The following is a 21,297-nucleotide window of genomic DNA, read 5'->3' on the forward strand; positions in this document are numbered from 1 at the left end:
GAAGCAGTCCATTTTAAGGCTGGTATTGGAGGACAAGGCTAATTCCTATCTTATAAGCTAAATATGTTGGTTCTTCTTCTGTGGCTACTTTGTTATAATACGTACAAGATTCAAATCCATATAATGAATTATGATATAATTCTGTCATAACTTTCATGGCCTCTGCTCTGGAATTCCCCATTATTTAAATCCTATGGGGCATGTGTCCATGGCAATGGGATTCTGATTAATTGTGTTATAGTAAATCTCCCTGCTGGAGAACTAAAAATTATAATAGAAATAATGCTTCCCTTTTATCAATAGAGTAGTGAAGAACCAAATATGTGGGATGTGGTATACCCTTTTAGGCTCTATCCCTGTGTCAATTGGATGCTTGTCTTTGTTACAAAAGAGGATATGTTAGAGGGAAAATGGGAGGGATTTAAGTAGAAAAGGCTATAACATAAGAAACAAGAAAGCATCAATAAAACTTAAAAAATAAGCTATGAGGAAGGGGGGAGAATGTCACCCTTCTGAGGAAATCTGTCTTTAGAAAAGTACCCAAGTATTCTTCTTTTTTGTATACCAATAATATTTCCATTTTTGCTGGGTCTGAGCATAAAGCCCTATGTCACTTGTATACCAGTGGAGTTCTGTACCTCAAATACCACTTAAGCCAGCGAGCCATTTGGAAATTAGAATGAGTTTAGATGCAGCTATTCATGAGTTTCTGGAAATACTTCTGACTGAGAGCTTTTTGAATAATTTAGTCTTCTGAGATCATTTGAATAATCCATTCACTAATTTCCATAATTGATGGTGATGGTGAACCATCAAGGGCATATCTTTTGTCTTACAGTTCGTACATCTGTCAGCTTAATCACTACTAGGCTCTCTCTTAAATAGCTTACAGGCTAAATTGGTTTGGGGAGTTGAGTGGTGACAGTCATTCTGCTGTTTTGATATTTGTGGCTCATAAAATTCAGCATCTTTTAACCTGGCAAAGTTATACAGCCTATACGTGATAATTGCCTCCATAAAATGTTGTTGTTCTATACCTGTTGTCACATTGACTTTGGGCAATATGTTACCTTGCTGGAATAGTCTACCCCAACACGAATGTTCATTTTTAAGGTAGATTTCTCTGTTTTGTGGTTTATAAGTCCAGAAAAAGTAGTGTAAGATGAGAGATAAATGAGACACATCAAAGAGGCGTCCTTACAATCTCGTTTATACATATAAATTTGCTAGGTGCTAACTATATCTTTTCATTGCAACCCAAATGATTAAATTGTGAGAAAATGTAAAATGGTAAATTCATATGACTCTGGTTAGGTTCAAATGGTTCTTCTTAATACAAATAACATATAAGTTTCTACTTCTATGACTCCCATCATTTGATGAAGTTAATAATCATTATAAACCCAAGCAAATTAAATTTCACACAACTTTAGGGGAGGCTGGGGATTTTGTTATATATACTTTACAAAAAGAGCTTTACCTGAAATCTCCGCTCAGTAAAATTTAAAAAAAAATTGTGTTTGGCCATCTCACAATTCCCATCTTAAAATGCTTGATTATGTGTTAATCATAGATTTGCAGAGTTAAATCTCAATTATGCATGGTTTAGGGGAAGTGCATTAGCATGGAGAATTGAAATCAACAAACAACATCAAAGCAACATCTTTAGATGTTGTAGTTTTTAGCCTTCTCCTTCATCAAAGTCCTGAGAGCAGGCTTAATGTCACATCTATCATTAAACCTCCAGGGCCTGGAACAGTATACTTTGTTATAGTAAATGCTTGTTGAATAGGAGACATAATTGTGAAGTGTATAGGACATTGGTTCAGGAGTCTAAAAGACCAGGGTTCAAATCTCACCCTGATGTTTAGCAGCTGTGTTACTCTGGGGAAATCTTTTAGCATCTTTCAGACTCAGTTTCCTCATCCATAAATGGAGGGTAGTAATGCCTACATGTCCAAGAGGTGGTGTAGTTTAGTGGATAGAAACCTTGTTTCTAAGCCAGTGAGACCTGGATTCACATTTTGCCTCACATTTGAATGCTGGCAGTCCAATATTGGATAAGCCATTTAAATTCTTAGCACTTTAGGCAACTCTCAAACAATATGTGTTGCACTGGTAACAATCTGCACTGGTCAAGGGATTTTCCCCATCCAGGAGGTACCAATACCAAGAAAATAATGGGTCAAGTACCCTATCCCTATCTACACCTCACAAGGTAGTTATCAGGCTGAACTTTAAAAACCTTAAAGTCCTATGAAAATATCCATTCTCACTAAATTTTAAAAATCTCCCATCAAAGATGAATGCAAGAAACAAAGTGGACTGATTTTAGTTTCTTCCCATTCCCATCTTCTGTCCCATTTTCTGCTTCCCTCTTTTCTAATAAAGCTGCTGATAAGATAGGAAGTAATAGGGTAAAAGGAGAAGCAGGGGGCCCAGACTATCTAATACTTTGGACATTGATACTAGGAAATTTATTATTTATATCTTGAGCCCTTCGCAAAGAATAGTGCATGTATCATTTTTAAAATGCTTTTTCATCCATCCCTCTATTTATTGAAGCAATTGTCATAGGATCATAGATTTAGAATTTAAAGGAAGCTCAAAATTCATCAAGTCGAGATCTCTTATTTTGCCAATAAGGAAGCAGAGATTCAGCAGACCCAGGATGCAAACACAGGACTTTTGAGACCAGATCGACCATTTTTTTCCACTGACATACTCAGTGGTTATGAAGAGTGGTCACCTACATTATGAAGCAGTCCCTACATTTTGGAAGCTCACAGAAAATCTAAATTGAAAAGCTACATGATGGAAGTGAAATAACAAGGCAATTAGTAGCCCATGGAATATATGTTGTCATGTCTCACCCCCTTGTGTAAACAGACTTTACTGCAATGATGACTATTTGCATTTGCAGGCATAGCCAAAAGGAAGGGAACAAGCATTTATTAAGTCCTCAGTATATGTTATAATAAGAATACCCATCATTTATATAACACTTTCAGGTCTGCAAAATGCTTACTGGTTTTTATCTCATTGTATCCTCATGACAAACCCTGGGAGGTATTATGGAACCCATTTTACAGTTGAGGAAAGTGAGGCAGACAGAGGTTAAGCATCTTGTCCAGTCACATAGCTAATAAACGTCTGAGCCCAGAGTTGAACTCAGATCTTCCTAATTCAAGGTTCAGTTCATCAGGCCTGAAGTGGTATACTGATCAGCAAAGTATCTTCTTTTTCATACTAGCCATACTTTTCATATACATTAAAAATGAGGCAGTTTAAAAAAAATAAGGAGCATTAGACATCATGTCAGATGTTACCTGGGTTCCAATCCCACCTCCAGAATTTCCTAGATGTGTGATCTTGAACAGGTCACTTAATTTCTGACCCTGAGTTTCCATATCCTTAAAGTCATGATAATACTAGTTGTGTCTAACTCCCAGGGCTGTTTTAGAAGCAAGAAAATGAGCATTGACTAAGTTCCAGACACTGTACTTAGCCCCTTGCAAATATTATTTCATTTGATCCTCACAACCACCCTAGGAGATAGGTGCTATTTATTATCCCCATTTTATATTTGAAAAATTGAGACAAAAAGGGAGTGACTTGCCCAGGGTCACACAGCTTCATATCTAAGACCAGATTTGACAAGTCAGGTCTTCCTGACTCCAGGCCCAGCAATCCATCCACTGCATCCCCTAGGAACTGTATAATTATAATGATGAAACTTGTCCCCAGAGATGGGTTAAGAAAATGTACCCCTTTCCCTTCATTAGATCATGGATATAGAATAGTATATGTACTGTCAGACATGGTAAATGTCTTAATTTGTTTTACCAAACTGATTTTTTTTCTCTTTCTTTTTATATCTACCCTGACTTCACAAGAGAAGACTCACTGGATAGGGAAATTGAGAGTGATATATTTGGAAATCAATGTGATAATAACCACAAAAGGTTTCAATACCAATACTTTTCAATAACAGTGCAGAAAGTAAATTCATTTTGTATTTGTATGCCCAGTGCCCAGCATATTGATTGGTATATAAAAGGCATTTAATAATTGCTGATTGACTGACAAGCAATGGTAGTAGTTTCTTTGTTTAACAATATCCGGCCTGATATAATCATGTGCCTATTAGTCCCTCCAAATAAACAGCCTTTCAAGCTCCATTCATCATAGAAAATTCCTAACCAAAATAGATAGATAAATATGTAGATATCTTAAAGGTATGTAGTTATTTGCGGTCTTTCTCTCCCACTAGACTGTGAGCACCTTGAGGGCAGGGCAGGGCTGATGTTTTTGCCCTTTTTTGTTTGTGTGTCCCCAGTCCCAGTGCTAAGGCCACTACTTACCGTGTTTCCCTGATAATAAGACACTGTCTTATTATTTTTTTGGACAGAAAAACACCAGAGTGCTTATTTTCAGGGGAGGGCTTATTTTAATGAACATTGACAGCAATTTTAATAAACAGGTAAATGTGAACAAAAAAATGTACCTTTATTCAATAAGCAAATCACTGGGGAAGAACAGGATGACGCGCTCACTGCTGCAGCTCTGATTGGATGTAGCTCGGACAGCGGCGTGCGTTTCACGGGGAAGGGGGGGGGGACGGTGCATACAGAGGGTACCGTAATGTAGCGTGTAGTGCAGGGGATCACCTTCACTACAGTAGCAATCTCAATAGGGCTTATTTTCGGGGGAGGGATTATTTTAGAGGAATCTTACACAGTAAGGAGAGGGCTTATTTTCGGGATAGGTCTTATTATCGGGGAAACACGGTAGTACATAGAAAGTACTTAGTAGATTCTTGTTGACCGTGTGCCCAAAAGGCAGCAGACTTACACTTATTCATTTAACAACCACAGTCTACCAGTTATGATTCAAAACCTCTTGTGACTCCAAATCCAGTGTCCCTTCCAAGGCACCACAAGAATGGGAAGAGCTGGGAAAAGTGCTCTCGTCTCTTCCTCCTCCTGAAGTGTTTTTCATTCAAACTGAGAAAGACACAAAGAGCACTAAGCAACGAGCTCGGCTATCTAACCAGCACCTCACTTTCAAAGCTTCATGTGGCCTCGCTGAGCATTCATATCTTCTACCTCTACATGAGGGCTGCTTTGAAGATCTATATCACAGGAAATATACCAGACACCACATACCGGGACTCATGGCTTTACAATCCAGGATTTAAAGTGCCTAGAGAACTCAAAAGCCATTGATCAATCAGTTAACCAAACAATAAGTTTGAGCACCTACTGTATGCCATGATATGCTCAATGCTGGAGAAACAAGTACAAAGAAGGAAATAATCCTTACAGTGAGATTACATTCTAATGAAGAAGACAGCAAGTATACATGCTGAATATAAGAAACGCACACAGCATAAAAGCAAAGTTAGTATAGACAAAGTAATTAAATACCAAATAGTTTGGAAGGGAGGGCACTAGCATTTGGGGGTGGGTAAGAGGAATCAGAAAAGGATTCATACAGAAGATGGTGCTTGAGCTGCATACTACAGAAAGAAGGGGCTTCTGTGAGGTGGGGATGTCGAGGGACTGCATCCTAGGCATGAGAGACTGCCAGTGTTTAATAGCATGCATATGGGAAATGGGATATTGTTTATGAAGAACAGAGAGAAGGCCTGTTTAGCCAGATCATTGAGTGAAGGAGGAGACATAATGTCCCAACAAGGATAAAAAGATAGATTGTGTAAGGCTCTAAAAGCTAAACAGAGGAGTTCATATTTTATCTTAAAAGCAACAGGAAGTTGGTTGAGAAGTACAGTCAGATAGTTAGATCTATGCTTAATAACAATTACCAGTATTTACACAGTGCTTTAAGGCTTGCAAAAACACCTTATAAACATTAATTAATTTTCTCCTCATAAGTACCATTGGAGGTAGATGTTATTATTAAGTATATTACGTAGCTATGATGCTATGACATAACAATATAAGACATTAACTAGTATATTTTTAAAATATATTATATATCTGTATTATTTTAGGTATGTAAGGAAAATTATGTTGGTGGAACTTTATAGAAAGGGCTGCAGGGAGTACAGATTTAGGCAGGGAGGTTAACAAAGAGGCTTTTTCACTATTCTAGTCTAACAACTTTCTTCTGCAGGGGAAACTGAGGCTAAGCCAGAATAACTAATTCAGAATCTGACTCATAAGCTATAAAGGTGTTAAGACCTTAGAAATCATTGTGTTCAACTACTTTATTTTTTTTTCTTTTTGGAGGGCAGTTGGGGTTAAGTGACTTGCCCAAGATCACACAGCTAGTAAGTGTTAAGTGTCTGAGGCTGCATTTGAACTCAGGTCCTCCTGACTCCAGGGCCAGTGCTCTATTCACTACACCACCTAGCTGCCCCTCACTACTTGATTTTACACAGGAAGAAACTGAGACCCAGAAATGTTAACTAACTTTCCCCTTGTCCCAAAAGCAAGGATTTCTTTAACTCCACTTTCTTTAACTCCAAACTACTATACCACATCCATCTTCCTCATTGTTATTATTGTCCTTGGAACACAACAAACAAAAACATAACAAAGAATATGGAACTTGGACATATGATGCTGAGTATCATCTTGGAAAATGATGCTTTCCCTGGAAGAAATGTTGCTACCACCTAGTAGCTCAAGTAACATCTTCTGCACATGACCTTCTACAATCCCACTCCCACCTTCCCAACTGCTAGCATCCTCCCTAATTACTTTGAATTTAAGTGACTGGTGGCCACATTTTGTTTTATTCTGTATACAGTAGTATATGTATTTGTTATTGCCTCTGTTAGAAGGTGGGAAAGAGGAATTATTTTCTATTTTGTGTATCTGTCCTTGGCACTTAGCACAGTGCCAGGTAGAACGAAGATGTTTAATAGATATTTAAATCCCAGTTCTGACATTTACTAATAGCTAAATTTGGGTGAGTCACTTAAAACCTCTCTGTGCCTCAGGTTCCTTATTTGAAAAATGATGGTGTTAGATTAGATACCTTCTAAATTCCCTTGCTCTAAATCTGTGACCCTATGAACTTAAGATCCATAATCCTAATCAGCTCCTGGGCCTCTATAGAGGTCCACAGAGGCATGCACCATATTAGAGTCCTACACTCCCAAGGCAGTTGAATGACCAAAGAATAAAAAATTGAAAAAGAGACGATTGCCACAAATGCCCTGATTGCGAGAGAGCTCCTGCTTTGCACAGAACATTTCATTTTCAGGAGAACAGCTTGGTGCGTGGTGATGACTTTCCCATGCCAAGTCTGTACAAAGACCTAGCAGGAAGTCATGGTCTCTCTGTGGGCCTGTCATGTTTTCTGAGATGCTCTCATTACATGTTGCAAAGCCCCAAGCCCTCGGGCAGATTCAGCATCACTGGCAAGGCCACTGTGCGAACTCTAAAATGAAAAGAAATCCCCTGTGTGGCTGAATCACTGTGATTTCTCCTTGGCATTTATTCTCTGACCTATTGTACCATTGTGAAGGGTTACCAGGGTGGGGGGAGAGGTAAAGGAGGATGCAGAATAACATGACTGCCATTTACCTGCTTCACTGCTTCTCTTTCCCTCTGAGACAAAAGTACAACAGAGGCATCTCAGAAGGGCCAGATCTCTTATGCACCAGCAGAATACACCCACATCATTTACCATTCCGACCTCAACTCAAAAGCCATCCTTCAGTCATTTTTTAAGGAAATTATTTCATTTCAAGAGAAATTTAAAAACAACATAAAAAAATATTAAGAACCATTTTCTGCACTTGGAAACATCACACAAGAGGGCAGGCCTTCGTCTGGTAACATTTTCAGTTTTCTGCAAACTACACCCCCCTCCAGCATTCTAACTAAGTCCAAACACAACCACACATATGCACGTATTCAAACTGGACCCAATCAGGGCCTGATTAAATCCAACCTACAGAAAAGGTTTTGCTCCTGGCTCTCAGAATATTATGCTTCCCACAGAAAAGCAAGAAAACATGAAATCAATAGAATTCTAGATTTAATGCCGGACAGGCCAAAACTATTGCGAATCCCTTAGGTTGTTAGTGCTTTCCTTTCAACTGCCTGGAACTACTTTGTATGGATTTTGCCTTTATTTTATCTATACTAACTTGTGTTATGTTTAACTTCCTTTGTAATGCCCCCTTTCCTTTTCAGCCCCAATCCCCCAAGAATAGTCCTGGAGGAGAGGGACTATTTTGGGTTTTTGTCTTTGTATTCCAGGGCCTAGGATAATGCCAGGTACATACTAGGTGCTTAATACAGGCTTGCTGAATTTCATTCAACAACCACATTTTACAGATGAGTGAAGTTGAGGCACAGGAAAATTAAGTGTCATGCCCAAGACCATATACAAATATGTGTCAGAGCCAACTGAACTCAAGACCCCAGAATTTCCAAAACCAACACTCTCCACTATATGATTCTGCCTCTTACTCATATTTCCTTCCAAAAAGAAATCCTTAGTTCTAATTCTTACACATTGTTTCATCCCTACTTTAGGCATCTGAAGATAGATTCTGAAGAATACCTGAAAATTTCATCGAGCCCCGTTCCCAAAGTTATTCTCAAAACAGTCACACAATTAGGGATTCTGGCCAGAGAAGTCAGAAGCTGGATCAGTCAGAATTATTCCTTTGAACAAGTTCAGGAAATAGAAGTAGAAAAAGGGCTCAGCCAGAAACTAATCTCTAAATGTGTTTTAAGAGAGGGAATTATTGATCAATGGATTCAACATTCAATACTAAATAACCACCTCATGTAAGTTTTTTATAAATAATAATCCGTGCTGACATTTATTTCATGCTTAATACTCTGCAAAATGCTTTACATACATGAACATCCAAAGTCAGAAAGGTTAAGTCATTAAATACAATCACATATCCAATAAGTGTAAAAAAATGTAATTAGAACCTAAGTCTCTCTGAACTTAAAATCCATCATTATATCTACTACTCAAGCTTTTGGGTATAAATTAGGCACAAGGTGGTATAAAACTGCATGGCAAATTAGGTACAAAATGATATGTGCTTTCCCTTTTTTTAGTCCATTAGGGTATTCATTGACAAAGCACTAGACATTATCCTGAAAACTCTATAGCATAAGCAGAAAGAACTGGAATCATTGGCTTAGGAGAAGAGCAGTAATGTCCTAGCTTACCAATCTAAAACTGCCACAGTGCATCAAATCAAGATTTGATGAGGACACTTTGGCAAAGCTCAACCTACCTCACTCTGGAAAAGGTCACACACCAGGCCCCCACTAACTCTTGGCCAGCCCAGCATTGAAGGGGGATTAGCAGTACACAAATCTGAAGATATGTCCAAACTCTGGGCAAAGGTCTTGACACACTTGAACCTGTTTCTTCACTTTCTAAGTGAAAAAGTTGGACTAGATGAAGTCTTCTAGTCTTGGCCATTCTAGCTTGGACATTATATGACTCCATACTTAAGCCAAAAAAAAAAAAACAATAGACAACAGGCACCCGAGCTCTTCACGGCCTGTCTATTTGTTCCTGCCAAGAAGTTGTTGAGACAGACAGACAGAAAGACAGACACTGAGAAAGAGAGGTGCTCACCTTTTCCCACTCCCGGTCCTTGTTCAGCACAATCACCACTAACCTGGGGTGCACTTGGTACCCTGCTTCTGTGAAAGACAAGTCTTTGCCTTCCCATGTCACATTGATCATGAATCTAGGGTGGGGGGGAGAGAAAAAATGTTCAAGGAAAGATTAGTGAACAGATAACAAATGCGATGATTGAATCATTGAAATCATTGAAACAGCACTGATGAACCATAAACTAGAAATGTCATTGTTCCCATGAAAAAGCACAAACCATGGAGTTAATTCCAGGCAGCTAGATGAGCAAAGACTAAATATTTTTTTTAATGATCCAAAGAGTTGTTTCCCTTTAGGATGGCCTGGAACCATATCTCATTACCTACTCAGTTCCTTAGGGCTCCCAGTGAGATGATACATAAGCCTGCCTGTTTCCTTTGGAAGGCTTTTTGCCTCAGCAGACACATACCGTTCATGGTGTTTGGTTCACCTACTCATGTTTCTGATTGCTTAGAAAGAGGAGAGGGAAGATTTTAACCTGGGGTCAATGAACTTATTTTTTAAAAATTATTTTGTTAACTATTTCATTTTGATTGTTTTCCTTTGTAACACTCTGTATATTCTATTTTATAGATTTTAAAACATTCTGAGGAGTCCAGAAACTTCACAAGACTCCCCAAATAGTCCAAAACAATAGCTAGCATTTACATAGAGCATTAATTTTTGCAAAGTGATATATAAATATGTATATGTGTATATATATGTGTGTATGTATATATAATATATATGTGTATATACATATATGTAAAAATTTTTTATTTGATCTTCAAATGACTCTGGGAAATAGGTCCAATTATTATACTCATTTTATAGAGGAGAAAAGTGAGACACAGAGAGGTTAAGTAACTTGCCCAGGACCACAAAGCTAGCAAGTTTCTGAGGCAGGATGAAAACTCAGCTCTTTCTGACTCCAAGCCCAGCACTCTAGGCAATCAACTGCTTAGTTTCCTTGGGTCCATAACATGCAAAAAAAACCCCCAAAATTAAGAACTCCTTTGTTGTTGTTTAGTTGTATCTGATTCTTCATTACCCCATTTGGGGTTTTCTTGGCAAAGATACTAGAGTTGTTTACCATTTCCTTCTCCAGTTCATTTTACAGATATGGAAACTGAGGCAAACACGGTTAAGTGACTTATCCAGGGTCACACAGTTATTACATTTCTGAGAGTGGATTTGAACTCAGAAAAAATGGATCTTTCTAACTACAGGCACAGCAATCTACCCACCACACCACCTGGCTTCCCTAAGAACCCCTTACTCAGAGTAAAATATTCATCCACTCACAACTTCCCACAGCCAGTTTCTCTACCTCACTTCCTCTCATCCTTGCCTCCCAGATCTCATTGAATTATGATAGGAGGAAGCAGAACAAAGGACCAGGGCCAAGGAACATATCCACTCACTTCTAGAACAGATGTGATAGCCATGAAAATGTTTCTAGAAGTCTTTGCACTAGGCACATAGGAGGGACTCAATAAACACTTGCTGGGTGATAGATTGATTTTCTTGTCTAAATAATGGCCCAGACCAATAAGCTGGCTTTGGGTACAAAATTATCATCTTGCTGTCCATCTGTCCGCCACCAATAACAACGTGTAAAGCGAGCAAGCAATCGATATCAGGCTCAGTGGGTTGGTTTGTTTTTGATCATTTTCCAATAAATTACTACCAAACAGAGCAGAAACATTTCCTTGACAAACACCATATTTTAGATTGGAAAAGAACAGAACAATTTGAGTCTACAGGTTAAAAAAAAGTCTATTCTTTATTTAGACTATTGGAAATTTGTTTTTTCTATTCTTTTTTTCTGTTGTTGCTTTCTGGTAGAAGCTTAATGAGCTAAAAGGACCTTGGGCATATTTAAGGTTCACTCTACTCCATATATCTTCCGCACACTAACTACCCACTCAAACCTAATAATTTTCAAAATAATACATTGTTTGACCAAATTCAATTACTCATCCATCAAAAAAGATAAAGAAAAAAGAACTGGTTCACATAGATAATGCTTTTATACAAGATACTTAGTAAATCCACATCTCCATCCATGACTGTAAAATCATCCTCTACTGCCTCCATTGCTTAAATCTCACCTGTGGTACTCACTACCTGTGTGACTTTCCACAAGAAACTTAACCTCTGTGGGCCTCAGTAACCTTATCTGTCAAATGAGGGGATTCGACTTGATGGTCTCTGAGGTCTCTTCCAGTTCAATGGTCTAACTGTAGTTTAGGAAAGAATGAGGATATATTCAGATTTCAGCCCTTAATTGTTGAAGCTAAAAAAAAAATTCTAGCCAAGTTTATATTTTTGGAAGGGGGAAGGCAGGGCAACTGGGGTTAACTGACTTGTCCAAGGTCACACGGCTAGGAAGTGTTAAGTGTCTAAGGCTGGATTTGAACTCAGGTCCTTCTGACTCTAGGGCCAGAGTTCTATTCACTGCACCACCAAGCCAGGTTTATTTAATCAACACATTGGAGGAAGAAACTTCAAAATGAGGCTAAACTAAAGCCAGACATTTGAAAGAAAAATGGAAAAACTTAACTATGTAGATGTGCAGAATTTTTCTATGTCACGTCAATATAAATCACGAATCATAAAATGTTCATGCTTTCAAGGCAAGGACCTGAAAGATCTCTTAACTACCTTAATGTTTGGAAACATTCAGAATAGACTGATTTTTTTTAAGCTTTCATAGAGATGTTTGATATCAGGTAGAGAGCCTCAGATGTGAGATAGCCTCAATGTTTACATTCAATGAACTGGTTATCTGCTCAGTCATTTTACCTAAACAACTATCTTGGGTTTCACATCTATGGTTTCTTCTGTCTTTGCCAGATGAACTAATTTAAATTTCAATTTCCCCTTTCTAATTCCTCCATCTCTCATTTTGTTGCTCATTCTTTTCTTTTCATTTTCATATCGAAATCAGAATAAATTAGCGATTTGATTACTTAGAGACAATCTCCTCCATTCAAACTACCTGGAAACAAAACAAAGGGATTACCTATTTAACATTTTTTTCTGTGTTCTCAAACATTTTTAAGAAGTCTTAACCAATGACTCCATCTATTTCGTCTAATATTCAGAGTCTCCTAAACAATATTGTCAGGATTTTGGGGGGTGGGGGGAGTAGGAAATAGACTATAATTTCATTATTGAGTTATCAGGGAACAAATACCTAAAAACCTTTCATTCCTCCATCCAGTCTCTGGGGAAAAAAATTCCCATTTCCTGGGTATCTTTTTTCTTATGAAAATTTACAAAATCCTTTAAGGAGGGAATTACTATTATATACCAGCCACCTCACCGTGTTCATTATAATACCTGCTGAGCTTTTGTATACAACTATACAATCTAATTGCTGTTTTGCTTACCAAGAAAAAATGATTATAAACTTTTCGTGCACAGATAATACACAACAAACAATCCTGACTACTGTTAAGCTCCAAATTACATCTCCAATATTTGTATTAGCACCAATAAATGTACGAACACATCAAGGTTAAGTACAACAAAGATTTTGTTTAAGTCTTTAAGTGGTATTTCTGCTTTTTGTATCACTTGAGATCATTCTATATTTTTGGAGGGGAGGGGAGGGTGAGAACAGTGGGGAGGAACTTCAAGGGAAATCAAATAGGATAAATCTAGAGTAGAAAATAACGTATCCTGAGGTGTCTACAAATTCAGAAAGCAAGATAAGATCCATCAGTGATCATAAAGGTTGATGGGTAGGAAAAGACTTAGGGAAAACATGGTAACTATTGTTAAACATTTGAAGGAATGAAATATGGAAGAGGAATGAGATGTACATTCTGTGTGGGTACAAAGAGTAGAACTAGGATCAACAGGCATTGGAATCAGAGAACCTGAGTTCAAATCCTGACTGTCATTTATTCACCAATGTCAACTTGGACAATGTTAACTTGGACACATCACTTAATTTCTCTGGGTCCCCATTTCCTTATCTATAAAGCAGGGGAATAGAATTAGGTCTCTCAGCTTCAAATTGATGATTCTAGGAGGGATTTGGGTTTCAGCTCAATATAAGAAACAACTTTCTAATAACAGGTGCTGTTCTGAAATGGAATGGGCTGTTTTGTGAGACGAGTTCCCTATCACTTAAGGACTTCAAATAAAGGTTTTATATTTTAAGTGGGATGCTATATTAGATGATTTCTCTAGTCCGTTCCAAATCAAAGATACCTTTTGGTTTCTTTTCTGATCTGGACCTATAAGTTCATCAGTGTGAGACATTCCCTTTACTAATATATATGCATAACTGATGTATAACTTAATCTTATTGAGTTGTCTTAGGAGACTGAGAAGTTAAGCGATTTACTCATGTTCACATAGCTAGTATATGTCAAAGGCATGTCTGGGAATACAGTCTTTCAGGGTACCTATTTGTCACAATGGATAGAGCACTGGCTTTGGGATGAGGTTCAAATCTGATGTCAGACACTTGCTAGCTGTGTGACCCTGGGTAAATCCTTTAACCTCTGTCTACTTCAGTTTCCTCATCTGTAAAATGGGTAAAAATAATGACATATCTCTTCCAGGGTTGTTGTGAAAATCAAATAAGATAATAATAGCAAAGTGCTTTGCTAAGCTTAAAGTACTATAGAAATTATTATTATTGTTATTATTTTATATATACACAAATATATATAGAGAGAATTTTTCCACCTTTTAAAGATGAGTTAAAAATAGCTTATTCTAGAGGTGTGGGGGAAGGGGGAAGAGGGGTTCCTGGCATGAGTTAAAAAATCTGAATTAGATCTCTGAACTTGGAGTCTTGTGAGCTAAATTTGAATCCTAGTTCTTCCTCATGAGTCAGAGTGGTGGTACAGTGGAAATTTGTAGTCTCAGACCTTTGGTTCAAATCCTGCCTCTGACACTTATTATCTACATGAACTTGGACAAATCACTTTACTTCTGAGGCTCAGTTTTCTCCTCTCTTTAATGAAATGGGTAGGGTAGACTAAATAACTTCTAAAGATTGCTTTGGGTCTAGTATTCTCTAAGAGCTGAGACAGTCACAGCAAAAAAAAAAAATTCCAAGTTTTCTCAGTCCTTTATTCTTTTTTTATAGCCACTTAAATATCAAATCATCATTTTTGCCCTCTTCTCTTTCCTCCCCCCCCCACCCCATTGCAGTCTTATTTTTTTCTTGTACTGTTTCCCTATTTCCCTATTTCCAAATGCTGCTTGGCATTTCGAAGCCCACTCTTACTTTTATAATTTCACAGAATCATTTCCCAGATTTCTCTTCTCCCTCTTTTTGTAAACACTGTGCATGGCTCCTCAGAGTATTTGAACAATATAATTCAAAGGTCTTGTTTCTCCAGTTTCTCATTCTCTCTTACCTTAGAGATAGCCCTTGTAGTAAGTTTCCATTACCTTCAGAAATCTGATAACACAGTGTTCTCTAACCATATTTATTATTTCCTACCTCCCGATATCTTTGCATTTTTTACTATTCTATGTGTATATTTATCCTTTTCTAAATTTCAACTTCATTTTCCCTTGCATTACCATTTCTCTACATACAACTTTCTGAATCACTCACATCTCTCAATGCTTTACCTCTGACCTTCCATTGGAGGTCAGAGTTGTCATTAATCACTTAATTTACATGCTTTTGTAAACAGTCTCTTTCCTTCAATTTTTTTCTCAAATCTCAAGACTCCATTTTGTAAAATAATTTCTCAATTTTTCCCAATAATGTTAATCCCTTAACCCTTTCATATGTGTCGTTCAGGATTCTTGACCTTCTATTTACATGCCTTTCCATGATTGACCCTTTTTCCTTTGTTATAGAATACATGATAATTTTAATACATTTTTTTTCATTTTCCTGAGGTTTTTTACATGCTCTCTCCCATTGCTTGTGTTTTTCTTCACAAGGCTTTGAATAACTAAAAATAATAGTAACACTAGCCCATCTACAATGTTTCCAGGATTTCAAAGCTCTTTGCATAAGTTTTCACTCAACAACCTTGTGAGTTAGGTGCTATTATTATCTATCTCATTTTACAGAGGAAGAAATTGAGTCTGAGAGAGGTTAAATCATTGGCTCAAGGTCACAGAGCATGAGGCAGGACTTAAATTCGAGTCTTCCTGTTTCCAAGTCTAGCGATGCATCTATGATGTCAGCTAGCTGCGTGAAGAATTACTTTACATGTGGGCCTTGGTACTCGATTTTTTTTTCTAATCACTTGTGGCTTCTTGAACAAAAATAGCTAAAGTACAATGGCTTAAATGTTGAGGCAGAAACAACTCCTCTGTGTAATTCTGCATAATAGGACTCAGCTTCTCAGACAGGTTCAGAGTAATCAGGATTTGGAAGACTGGGGTATAAAATGAACTCTTGAAAACAATTTCAAAGACAATTTGAAATAAAGCTTTTTTTAATGGGGAGGGGGGTTAGATTTTGAATTAGAAGGAGCTTAGAGGACATCTAGTCCTACACCTTCTTTTCTAAATGAGCAAACCACATCCCAGAGAAATGGTCTGACTTGCCTAAGATCACACAAGATGTTAAAGCAGTATTTTAGCCCAGACAGATCCTCTGTCCTTAAATCTGGCATTCCTTCCTCTGTAACATACTGTGCAAATCAGTTTCTGGAGAATAAAAACTTCACTGACCATGGGTTTTTTTTTTATTTTTTTTTTTCCAATTGAAAGTGGCAAAGTGATGAGGGCATATTTTTTTTTTTCTCTTACAAAAAAAGATATTTACTTTTTGTGCTTCCAAAAATATGCATTAAAATGATTTCTTTTCTCTCTGAGAGAGCATGAAGTCCAATACCCTGAGGGACTAGAGATTCAGCTATGTGACTCAGACCACTTGATCATTTCAAACCAGGAAGGATTAAAACCATTCCATCTGAAATAGGCATCTCTCCCAAGAAAATGAACAAAAGGCCCCTACAGCTTCTCCATTAGGATACCTTCAGTGAAATAGGATTCAGCCTGCTTTCTGGTGAACATCTCTTAACATAACTCAAAATATTTCATACCTTCAGAAAAACTATATAAAGATTTTTCTTGGGGTGTCTAGGTTGCGCAGTGAATAGAGCACTGGCCCTGAAGTCAGGAGGACCTGGGTTCAAATCCGGCCTCAGACACTTAACACTTACTAGCCGTGTGACCTTGGGCAAGTTGCTTAACCCCAACTGCTCTCCAAAAAGCAAAAGAAAAAAAGGATTTTTCTGGGTAATTATACCAGTTCCTATTTTTGTTTTCCAGTCAGTTAGACAACAAGCATTTCAAAGCACTTATTATGTGCCAGACACTATAAGATTGCATTAATAAACTGGAACCCCAATATAAACTCTCTAGACCACATGCACTTCATAAGTGCCTTCTATGTGGTAGTCAGTAGGCTAGGCATTTTGCAAATGTTATCTCAGTTGATTGTTATAACCTTGGGTGGTAGGTGCTTTAGGATCACCATTTTACAGTTGAAGAAACTGAGGCAGACAGACATTAACTGATTTGCCCAGCATCACACAGATTATAAGTGCCTAGGGCCGGATCTGAACTCAGCTTGTCCCAGCTTCAGACCCAGTGCCTTATAAAAGTAAAAGCTTTGACCTGGGAATCAGGAGATCTGAGTTTTAGACCTGGTTTTACCAAGTACCTGTCTGACTTTGCGCGGTTTGACTTTGAACCCTCTCTGGGAATGAATTTCATCATAGGATCCCAGATTTAGCACTAGAAGAAACCATAGAAGCAGAGCAGTCTAAATCTCTCATTTTTAAGATGAAGAAATTGAAGCCTAGGGCAGTTCAATTACTTGCCCAAGGTCAGACAGCTAGTAAACATAAAAGGCAGGATTTGAACCCATATTCTCTGACTTCAGGGACATTGTTCCTTCTGCTACACCACACTCCCTGCTTTCTTCAACAGATTAGATGAATGATAAAAGCACCCCCTGTTCTAACATTCTATAACTAAAGTATAGGTCATAGGTTAAGTACTGGGGACAAAAAAAAAAACAACAGCAAAATAATCTCTATCCATGAGTATGTACAAGTAAGCAAAAGTTCATTTCTTAGTAATTAAGTTAATTTGAGAAGATATACTATTAATGATTGTGGAAGAGGTAGTTAGAAAAGGCTTTAAGACAGCACTTGAGCTGAGTCCTGAAAGAAGATAATGATTCCAAGAAGAGGTAGAGAAGACAGAGAGTATTCCAAATATGAAAGGCAGTTCTGCTGAACTTGATGGACAGTTCCCCAGACCTCCTTGTCCTCCGGGTGGGGCTCTAAGTGGTTCTAACCTTCTGCCTGGCTCTGAAGTATCTCTAGCCTGAGTGAGAGTCTGATGGGGAGCCCAGGTCTTTGTGGTGTGCCATCCACCACACCTTGTGGGGAGTCAGATTCACTTCATGTGAAATTGTTGTTTTTCCTTCATTCTTAAAGACCACCACGGCATCAGGGAGGTGATGCCATGACATGCAAGTGAACTGGATTTAAGTGAGGGATGTCTGTGCAAAGTCACCAGCACCACTCTCTTTTTACAGAGCCATCTGGGTACAGAGGCAAAATATAGATCGGGATGACTGGACATGGCATCCCTCTCTGGGAATGAATTTCATTCCTAAATCAGGACTACTGGATGAATGTGAAATATACAAAAAGAAAGAACTGTCTGAAGGCACTGGGGTAAGTGATGGAATGTTGAGTTATTTCAGGGAACAGTTAGTATTCCATTTTCACTGGAACATAGACGACATGAAAGCAGTGATATAAAAAACCTGGAAATGTTATTTGGAGCCGGAGTGTAGAGGGCCTACAAAACCAGGCTAAAGGCTTTGTATTTTAGGGGGAAAGGAGCTAAGTGAATGACATTATCAGCTCTGTCCCATGGAAAGATTAATTGAAGTGTGTGGTGGATGGGCTGGCATGAAGAGTCAGTCTCTAAACATTTCCTAAGCACCTACCATGTGGCACTATATACTAAGCACCTACTATGCTAAGCACTGAGAGTGAGTGTATGGTTTTACATGTGAACAAAAAGGCTCACAAATAGATGGTATACTTCTCAGGAGCAAAGCTTATGTATTCATTCATTTGTATATTTTTCATATATATATATATATATATATACTTAACTATCTGCATTTTACTTATTGTAACCTTTTACAATAATGACTGATTAGTAGATAGCAGGCACACAAAAATGCCTGTTGATGAATTCATTTGTTCATTTTTTAACAGCTGACAAATTATTCTGCATAGGACTGACCATATGGTGTTTAATTGGCATCAACATAACTTGATAAAGAATTGCACTAGGTTGACCTTTGTGTATGAAATATGGACCAGGCAAATAGATTGCCCTCATGGAGCTTATATTCTACTTAAGCGAGATGCTTAAATTTATGGGGGGAGGGGTTAATCCTGTTACTGCAGGTAAATACCTAGGTTCACCTTTCTTCTCTTCCGTAGGAAAATCCTTCCCAAATCTCACCTTCTTCCCCATCCAGAGAATTTGTTTTCATGTGGTATGGAGCTCAAGGAAAGCTTTCAGTAGTGAGAAAATCTGGTGTGCTGGGTGATGCTTCCAAAGGATCAGAACAGAGTTCAATATGTCCCGACCTAAATTGTAGCCTAAGTGTTGTCCAGTTCCAGTAATGAAATTTGACAGTCTTGTGTAAATTCAGCAATCAAAATGGTTCACCCCCTGTCATGGATTTCTAGTGTAGAAATGTGTCCTCAGGAGGACTCATTCTTCAAAGATTGGTCATTTCCCTGAGATCAAGTCCCTCACCCATGATTTTAAGGTCACTCTCATGAGAGGGAAGATGGGAGAGGTAGGGGTAACTTTACCACCTAAGGAATAAATATAGACAGAGAAATATTAGAGTACAGGGTTCTGAAGTTGGGGTCCATGAACAGGTTTCATAGAGTCTATGGATTTGGATGAGAAAAAAAAAATACATCTTCGTTTTCACTGTGATTAATTTCCTCTGTAATTCTTTGTATTTTATTTCATTCATTTTAAGAGATTATTTTGAGAAGGGGTACAAAGATCTTACCAAAATGCCAAAGGGGTTCATAATATATACCAAAAAAGTTGAGAACTCCAGTACCAAACCAAGGAAATCAGTTTTTCAATACAAAAGACAAGGGAGATATATTTTTTCAGAAGGCTTATCTTACCTGCCATGTCCCCAACTTAAAAGAAATTTTAAAGGGGAAAAGATACAAACCAAACAAAATCATTGTAAAGAAAGGAGATGGGGAGGGTGGGGGCCCAGCGGCTAGGAGGCACAGTAAATAGAGCACCGGCCCTGGCGTCAGGAGGACCTGAGTTCAAATGTGACATCAGACACTTGCCACACTTACTAGCCGTGTGACTTTGGGCAAGTCACTTAATCCCAATTGCCCTAAAAAAATAAAGCAAAAAAAAAGGGGGGACAGCTAAGTGGCACAGTGAATAGAACACTGGTCCTGGAATCAGGAGGTCCTGAGTTCAAATCCAGCCTCAGACACTTAACACAAAAACTAGCCATGTGACCTTGGGCAAGTCATTTAACCCCAATTGCCCTACCTTCCCCCCTCCAAAAAGCAAGAGAGAGAGAGAGAGAGAGAGAGAGAGAGAGAGAGAGAGAGAGAGAGAGAGAGAGAGAGAGAGAGAGAGAGAGACAGGGAAAGAATGAGACCCCATTTTGGGGGCAGTACCCAAATTGGAAGTTTTTTATCTGACTATATTTGTTATAAGGATTTTGTTTTATTTGGGGAGAAAGAAGCAAGAACAAATAAATACTTGTTAATTTAAAAAAGAGAAATTAATTTTAAGAGAAAAGATGGAAAGATCAAGAGGTGTGAAATAAGGAAGCCAACCCTGTTTCCATGTCAAAGTAATAAAACAAAATGGAGTTTGAAGAGACAGAAAAAATGACTGTTATTAAGGAGTAAGAGGTTCTCATGTCATAAGATGAGAGTCTGTGGCAGAATGGAGTGGAACTAGAGCCAGGAGTGTGGGGAACAGGAAAGGGAATCAAGAGAGAAGGCACCATGCTGCTGTTTAGAGCTAGTCTCTGAAGGAATTTGCAAAGTAGGTCAATCAAGCCAGGCCTTGGGATGAATGGGCAGGGCAGCTATGAATGAGTAGAGGGACCTTTTGGGAGAGGCTGATGTCCAGGAGCAGGTAAGCTTCTTCTACCGAAGGCAGGAGAGACTCAACAAATAAACTAGGATAAAGAAGCTATGGAAATCACCAAAAAAGAGAGGCAACCTGAATATTCAATTCAAATAGCATTTACTAAGCAGTGCTTAGTACTGTTTAGGGTACTGAATTGCTTTGGGGTATTTCCATCTGCCTCCATGTGTTCTTTCCCCCTATTAGAATGTTTCTTCTCCTTCTCCTCCTCCTTCTTCTTCTTCTTCTTCTTCTTCTTCTTCTTCTTCTCCTTCTCCTTCTCCTTCTCCTTCTCCTTCTCCTTCTCCTTCTCCTTCTCCTTCTTCTTCTTCTTCTTCTTCTTCTTCTTCTTCTTCTTCTTCTTCTTCTTCTTCTTCTTCTTCTTCTCCTTCTCCTTCTCCTTCTCCTCCTCCTCCTCCTCCTCCTCCTCCTTTTCCTTCTTTTTCTTCTTCTTCTTCTTCTTCTTCTTCTTCTTCTTCTTCTTCTTCTTCTTCTTCTTCTTCT

General features: G+C 38.2%; 1 protein-coding gene across 3 annotated transcripts in view; it reads right to left on the reverse strand.

The window, feature by feature from the left end:
• GRIN2A (glutamate ionotropic receptor NMDA type subunit 2A) overlaps positions 1-21,297 on the reverse strand; it is a 500,965-nt gene that overhangs the window by 148,340 nt on the left and 331,328 nt on the right. For all 3 annotated transcript variants that reach the window (XM_069085705.1, XM_069085697.1, XM_069085690.1), the window contains exon 4: positions 9,595-9,709. In XM_069085705.1, coding sequence (XP_068941806.1) covers positions 9,595-9,709 — 115 coding nt within the window. The remainder of the gene's footprint in view (positions 1-9,594; positions 9,710-21,297) is intronic.

Source organism: Petaurus breviceps, unplaced genomic scaffold (genome assembly GCF_028583685.1).
Source record: "Petaurus breviceps papuanus isolate PSGF00001 unplaced genomic scaffold, PetGlider_PUasm1.0 118, whole genome shotgun sequence".
NCBI lineage: Eukaryota > Metazoa > Chordata > Mammalia > Diprotodontia > Petauridae > Petaurus > Petaurus breviceps.